Genomic DNA, 7,764 nt, shown 5'->3' with positions numbered 1-7,764 from the left:
GCTAAAGGTTTGCGCGAAGGCAAAGTGCAGGGGGCTGAAAACACGCAAGAGTCTCCTGTGAGCGTGAACGATGAAGTAAGTGGTCTCTTAGTGAATTAAAAGACTATCTAGTTGACTCAGTTTGTGAGCATCCTGTTTGAGTTTAATCCTTTTGTACTCGTCTTTTTCCAGTGGTAATTTTGCCCGAAACGATCGCCAGATATATTTTTTTGCTAACCCCTTTCCTTTCCTTCATGAAAAAAGACACACCTCTTAAGATCCGCTATGCATCATCATCGAAGACAGCAATAAACACTTGCGCACTACGCTAACCCCTTAAAGTTTCCTTTCCTTCATGAAAAAAGACACACCTCTTAAGATCCGCTATGCATCATCATCGAAGACAGCAATAAACACGCGCACAACGGCGAATTCTTAGTTTTGTAGTTTAAACACCGTGTATTCTTTCACTTCATTTCCTTGGTACTGAATATTTTCTGCAGAAGGTTAAAAAACGCGGATTAATTACGAAGTAGTTCCCAAAACGTAAACTGATAGTTACCCAGTTGTCATGCTTACCGATTGTAAAGCGCGCCTTTCACAAAATTTAGCCAAATTCAGGGACTGGGAACTGGCAACCAAATCAAACGAAATGTAAAAATAACTATACTTAAAATATTAAACGAGGCTTTGAAAAAAAAAAAGGAAAGAGAGCAGGGACGGGCAAAATTGAAGAAGATTAATATTCAAATGGTTGCAATTAAGGTTTTTGAAAACTGTTCAGCCTTACGGTTTTTCAAAGTTTATCTCTGTTTTTTTAAATTTAAATTATGTATGCTCGAGAGAAAATTTGTTACGAAGGGCTTTGATTTGTGTTTGTAAAAGTTACTTCTGGGCTAACATTGAGCTGCATAGTGAGAAGGGGAAAAAATTGGTAAACCTATACAAAATCAACTGCACTTCTGTGACGCAGCCGGAGATCAGATCAGATCATTGCGGTTGTGTTGTAAACTAACGCCTACTGATCATGTTTAATCTCGCAGGTCAAGCGGATAATGAACACCGTGTTTTACATGCTGAGAAACGAATTTGAGGCGGGTGAAAGTTACACTGGCGCAGATATCATGAATGTTGTTTTGAAAACTATCAAGGTAACCTTCGAAATCAAATTTGTGTATTTTGTTAAATTGGAGCTGTAGCCTTTGCATGCATAAAAGAGAATTTCTTGGTTTTTAAATGAAAGCTTACCAGTGAAGGTCCAGCTGGTTGACAATCAGACATAATTTGATGCTCCTCTGGTTCGAATAAATTTGATTATAGCTTAAAAAGTTAATTGTTATTAATGAGCGGGAGCACTAGACTACGCCCTGTCTTTTTTAGCAGGTTGGTAGCATGTAAAAGGACCGTTGCGATAGAGCCACTTTCATATGACCCTGAAAAATAAACGTAAAAACAGAGCGTAAACAAAAATGCAAGACATTTTATTGGCTTATCGAACAAAAACAAACGAGCGCGAATTTTCATTGGCTTAGCGAACGCGGATGCAAACAACTTCATCCCTGGAACTTTCTGGAAAGCAATCGGCATTTCGCTTTGACGTCATTTGAAATGCAGTGATGTGATTGGCCAACCGAGCATTTTACTGCCCATATTAGGGTTTCCTTGGCGGGAATTTGGAGAAGCTTTGTTTTAATCTTGCCAAACATTGGTCCGTGAAACATATGTTCCAAGGCAGGTCACTTTATGGCCCAAGGGGAAGTAATCGTGGCATATGAAATTGAGTTCCTTGAATGCGAAGGCAAATGTTTAAGGAATTATTGCCAAGTTTATTTTTTACTGACCTGCCTCACAGTTCAGCGATGCAAAGCCTTACAGGATTGAAGTTTTAGTCTTAATGCATCGGCTTGACCCTTCTTTATTGAGAACTTTACTGAAGCACCTTTATGAAATTGCAGGAAGTGACAATGAAACTGTTGAGTGGGAAACCAGCTGAAAAGGAAGAAAGCGAAGAAGAAGAGGAAGAGGAAGAGGAAGAAGAAGTGGAAGAGGATGACGAAAACGAAGACGAAGACGAAGACGAAAACGAAGATGTAAAAGTCGAGAGTGAAGAGAAAGAGGTGAGCAAAGAGGAAGATGAAAAGGTAGAGGAAAAAGAAGAGTTGAAAGTGGAACACGAGGAAGTTACGCAAGGGGAAGGAGACAGCGGTAAAGAAGGTAATAACAAAGATGCGGAAGAAGAATTTGGTGAGAACTCTCAGAAGGAAGTATTGGAAGAAGTTGATAAGGGAGAGAGCAGTGATGAGGACACGTCGGCCGAAAAGGACACGGAAGAAGCGGAATTTCTGAAAGGCATTCCGGATGCCAATGTTGAAACTAAATTGGTTGAAAAGGAATCAAGTCAAGTAAATTTGGAAACGAGCAGTGAAGATCGTGCAGACGAAAAAGACTCTCCTTATTTAGGAAATACTATAAATTCTGTTCCGTTGCAAGGGAATGAAATAGATGTACGTTCGCTTGAGGAGCTTTCTGCTGCGGTAACCGACGAAAATTCTAGAACGGAAGTAGACAGAACTAGCTCAGAATTTGCAACGTCCTTACGAGTTGAAAATGAGGAAGGGTCTCCTTTTGACGGTTTAATCGGTGAAGAGTCTCAACCGACAACTGAGACTGAAGAAAAGGAGGAAAGTTTTTTCGAAGCGAAACAAGAACCAGTAAAAGGTAAGAAAATTTCAGTGTTAACACAGCCATGCAGCAGCTTTTAATTAAAGGGGAGAGAAAAGTTAGGATAAGGGAAGTATCAGGCATTTCTCGACAAGCCGCATGCAGCCTGCCATGTGCAGTTTGCAGTTAAAGTCAAAGCGATGCTGAATCCCTTGAGTTTACGGCAAAGTTCGGACTGAAACTTCTGTTTCGCTAAAAGTCAATGAAACTTGTTAGACGTTAACTCATTCTTCTCTTGATAGCTCCAGGTGTAGAGCAACTGCTCAAAGAAACGAGGCAAGTTAGAAGAGGAGAAATTTAATGCTTTTGTGACAAGCAGTAGCTGTTTCCCGTAAACGCGATGATAAATCTCTGTAATATAAAACCAAGTGACTTAACTCTGCCAATGAGATCATTTGGTCGGATATCAAGTGAATGATTAATAAACGGGAAATAAGAAAACGCCCTTGGGAGGTAGACCAAGAAAATGCTGTTCTATTCGTCGAGGCTTTCAGTTGAAACACCAATTTTTGGCGGAAAGAACCCAAATCCTCTGTTTCAGCTGTAGTTCACTTTGTTTCGCGTGGACACTGGCACGACTTTTGTCTTTGACGGAGAGGAAGGAATTTCACCACGAAACAGTTTTCATTTGTGCTGTTGTCGTTGTTTCCAGCAGGCACGGAAATGGACTCGTCCAAGACCACAGACACAAGCGAAGATAAACTAAAATCGTAAGTAACGGCACAATCTGGTAGTGTTATCTTATTCCCCCGGGTCGTTTGTGTTCTTGAAATCAAGCAGTACAAAGAAGAAGAATTAGAATTTATGGAAGGAACTAGAGGAAGATGCGTGGCTCATTCATATAAAACAAGGCCATCTTCAAAAGGTGACTATTTTGTTAAACCCTCAAGACTTGACAAGCAAATTGTCTTTTTCAAGAACTGATGGTTAAAAATTTGGAATAGTTTACCTCGTGAAATTCGCCATCTATCCAAAAACAATTTTCAAATTAAGATCGACAATATCCTACTCCAAAGACTTCCAGACGAAAATGATAATATTGATTCATCTGTCTTAATAACAAAAATATCTTAATACTCTGGCTTTTCATATTTGCACTTTGTATTGATTTGATTTTAGATATTTTCTTCGTTGATTGTATACCTTGTACACTAGTTATTTGTATACCTATTCGTTCTGTAATGTATTTTTGTAAAACACAACTGAATACCGTAGCTTTCTCTACTTGTTCTCTTATACACATGTAACCACTGCTCGCCTCGACTAGCTTTTGCTAACTGTGAGCATTGCATATTGAACATGTATCATAAAATGAAATTCTACAGCAAACAAGATTAAACAAGATTGTAGCGCTCCTTTGTCAAAAATCTCTTCTAACAGAATGAACAAGAGAGATTTTAGTATGAGTGACAGAAACTATGAAATGTTCGCATATTTGAACTGCAGAAATTCAAATACATGAAAGTTGGAGACCATCGCAGTGGTTAAGCAGCAACTTGAACGGGTCTCGAACCCATGACCACGCGATTGTGCTGCACTGGGAGTTTGTCACGTGTGAATAGGGAGCTTAAGCACGCGCGTTTTTGAGACGCGGACGGCAACCGGAAGAGAACATTTCGCGTGCCAGGACAGTGGCGTCTCCCAGATTTTTATACTAATCATTTCTAATGGAGAAAAGATACTTAGCAATGTAAACGTGGCTATGTGGATACAAGTTTAAAGGGGAAACAACGCACTTCCGGTTGCCGTCCGCGTCTCAAAAACGCGCGTGCTTAAGCTCCCTAATATCTTCAGGGATTATATTGTTTATTGCCGTTTGTTAGGTTGTTTGGAGATGATGATCATGATGATGTTGAAGCCACGTTTGGCTCATTGACGAAAAAGAAAGAGAAAGAGGAACGCTTGGTAAGTCATTTACTCGTTTTGTCCACGATTAAACCGCAGATTATGCCTTTGTACTGCAGACCAGTTCGCTCCGTCGAGAGTGTTTAAGACTTTTCATGCGGAAGGTCGCAGGTTCTAACCACGGGGTGCATTCGATTGAGCCTATTCCGAATAAGAATACGTGGAGTGATGATTTAAAACGGTACGTTTCGTGCGTCGAAGCAACAAGGATGACAAAGGTACTTGTAAAATAACATTTTAGCAGGTCTTTGACAATTTTAATGTGAATCTCAGTAAAAACAAAGGAGTTCAACTTCTATTCCATGTATTCATATTCCGGAATACCGTCAATCGAACGTGCCCTTAGTTGGAACAACTCTTGGTCTCTTTAAAGCGCTTCAAACGAAGTGATTCTCTTGTAATTCCATACAAATGGTAAGACTTTCAAGTCTTCTCGAACGAGAGAGGAAGACATCTGGGGCTAGCCACAGTAAGGAACGGTTAATTTAAGAACGATTGAAATCGTCCCCTTTTACTTCAGTGAGCATTTGTTGTGTCCCAACGAAAAGTAAAATCATCAAAATCGGTTTTACAATACGAAACTTTCTTAGACAAGTTTAGAAGTCGTTTTGTCATCAGGTCATCGAAACCCGAAAAAATAGTTTGAAAGTGTTAAAATCTCATCTTTTTTTTTTCCTGGTTTTGAGAAACTGGGCGAGGATAACTTCGTGGATTGACGTAATAAAAAAAGGCATCTTTCTTGGCAGGAGTTTCCGCGGTTGAAAAAGTCGTAGAAAGTCAAGGATTAAACCGTCCGTTGTCAAATTTACATGCACGCATCCGGTTAATTAATTAAACCTCGATACTCTGCTTTGCGAGATGAAGGGTAAAGACGTGGGTGGTGGTACAACAGCTGGAGCTGTTCCATGTTTTCCCATATCATTTAAATGTGAAGGCTACACTATAATGTAAATAAAATACACAAAGAATCTTAACCCTGAGAGATCTGAATTGCGTACAACATTGAGTTAGCCCATTTGATCTGTTGGACCCTTCTTTGCACATTTGCTTTCAAGCGTTTGCGCGTTCGTTAGAACTGGCGCATTTCAACAAAGAGGAACTAAAAGAAGAATTTTTCCTTTTTTGTTTTTTGTTTAGGATACTTCACCTCTCCGAGCTGTTCCTCCTCCATTATTCGACGATGACGACGACGACGATGACCTTGATTGGTTCAAGTAGAGACAGTAACTGTATTTAGGCATCATGATCGGATGCGTTGAGTCTGGGCCAGACGCAGGCGAAAGTTAGAAACTTCTTGCAAGTTTAATCTGGCTTTGACTTCCTTTTTCTTTTTTACGTACGTACGCTTGGCGGTCAGTCTCGGTAGTGCATACTTGCAATCTTCGTGCCTTCGTCTACCTTCGCTTTGGTTTGACTCAAAATAATCCTGATTCTTAGACGATATAATGGTCGAATATATACTGAAGACGTATAAGTCGTCTATGACGAATTACCCGTCTCACAGACGTGCTTACAGACGAATCAATCGAAGACGAATTTTGGTCCATAATTCGTCCAAACACTAAATATATATTTCAGTAGACGAATTATAGACGAAATATAGGTTTTAAACGGATAATTCGTCATAGTCGAGTTATTCGTCTCCAGTATAAATTCGTCCGGCCAATGATGACGAAGATATTGATCACAACAGTAGAAACAGTCAAATTTAAAAAAATGTAGTCATAAAAAATATCTATAATAAGCTTGAAAAAAGACGTTGATTACATAAAGGGAAATTAAGCTATGCGGTTGAAAAGCTTCGCAACATAAATAGATTGTGAAAAGATTTAAAGCTAGTTTTAAGTGCTTCTGCATCCTGCGGGATTTCTTTTTCTGCTTTTTATTTCTTTTAAAAAAGGATAATTGCGGTTAACATTTTTTTTGGGCATCAACTCAGATTGGAGCAAGTGTCTCCAAGCACGTGGTCATCGTTTGTCGTCGTAGTTCGCCCGATTCTCTTTAACAAAGATGGCAACAATTCAATGCAGCCAGGCAGTACAGATTGTGATATTGTGAATACTCAAAAGTTTATTGCCCTCTGTAATAGTGGGGAACCAGTCGATTTTTTTACTGTGTACAGCCATAGTCTTTACCTTCGATGTTATGAAAGAGGCGAGAGAATCTACGTGGAATTATTAAAGAAAGATCTTTAACATCAACGTGGACTGAAACAATCGCTTTGCACAAGTGCTCTCCGACCAAAGTTTAACTAAGCATCTGGCTTGTGCCAAAAACGATTTCCATTTTAGCGTTCTTTCTAGTATTAAAATTACCTATTCTTGGGATGTTGGGCTGAGGCAAGAAGGGCGAACTTAAAAGGGACTGTGATGTCACGAAATTTCGTCAAATTCAGCGACTGGGAAATGGCAACCAAATCAAGCGAAATGCAAAAATATCCACCGGTAAGTGAAACACTAGCCGAGGGAAGCTTTGAATAAGGCAGGGATGGGCAAAATTGAAGAATATTAAAATGGAATGCAATTGGGGATTTTAAAACTGTTCAGCCCAACCTGGCAGTTTTTCAAAATTTCTCCCTATTATTTTTAACTTAACAATCAACAAAGACACACATGTTTTTGTCACAAAGCTTGGAGTTGTGTTGCGTAAAAGTCATTTCTAGGTTAACTTTGTCACTGCCGTGACACCGCAGACCCTTTAACTGCAGGGAACAAAAGAGGATTAACTAAGGGAGCACTGATTTTGAAACAAGTTTCCGCCAACATACTTACAAGACCTTCATGGGCTTTTCCAGTCATTTAGGTACTGAATATTGGGTTTCACGTTCAAGAAATAATTGCGAAGCAATCGTAGTGATTTGGTGTGGTTCAGCGTTTTTGTTGCGTCGGTAGAATCGTTGCTTTTCTCCCAGTTTTCTCCCGTGGAAATTGCGCGTAGATTTAGGTTCGCTTGACAAATAGTGCGCAAGACGCCATTTACGAAACCGTGTTTTCTTTTCGCTAAGTAAGGACTTTAAGATCTACGACAGCGACGGCGACGAAAACGTCACTTTGCACTATCGCAAGTCTTTCGTGATTATTCCATCTCGTTCACGTTGCACATTGTGGGCGATTACCTGAAAAGTAAATTGGTACGAGCGGTTTCAGAAAAGAAATAGAG

The 7,764-nt window shown here is 39.7% G+C and overlaps 1 protein-coding gene across 1 annotated transcript in view; it reads left to right on the top strand.

The window, feature by feature from the left end:
* The window catches only part of LOC138026417 (FK506-binding protein 15-like), a 31,776-nt gene extending 25,802 nt beyond the window's left edge, over positions 1-5,974 (top strand). The window contains exons 28-33 of the mRNA XM_068873769.1: positions 1-75; positions 1,023-1,130; positions 1,935-2,697; positions 3,353-3,410; positions 4,524-4,605; positions 5,743-5,974. The exon at positions 1-75 is cut by the window's left edge and continues 30 nt beyond it. Coding sequence (XP_068729870.1) covers positions 1-75; positions 1,023-1,130; positions 1,935-2,697; positions 3,353-3,410; positions 4,524-4,605; positions 5,743-5,823 — 1,167 coding nt within the window. The 3' untranslated portion in view covers positions 5,824-5,974. The remainder of the gene's footprint in view (positions 76-1,022; positions 1,131-1,934; positions 2,698-3,352; positions 3,411-4,523; positions 4,606-5,742) is intronic.
* Positions 5,975-7,764: the final 1,790 nt, after the last annotated feature.

This window comes from Montipora capricornis, chromosome 2, assembly GCF_036669925.1.
Source record: "Montipora capricornis isolate CH-2021 chromosome 2, ASM3666992v2, whole genome shotgun sequence".
Taxonomy (NCBI): domain Eukaryota; kingdom Metazoa; phylum Cnidaria; class Anthozoa; order Scleractinia; family Acroporidae; genus Montipora; species Montipora capricornis.
This window is presented reverse-complemented; position numbering and strand designations above follow the sequence as displayed.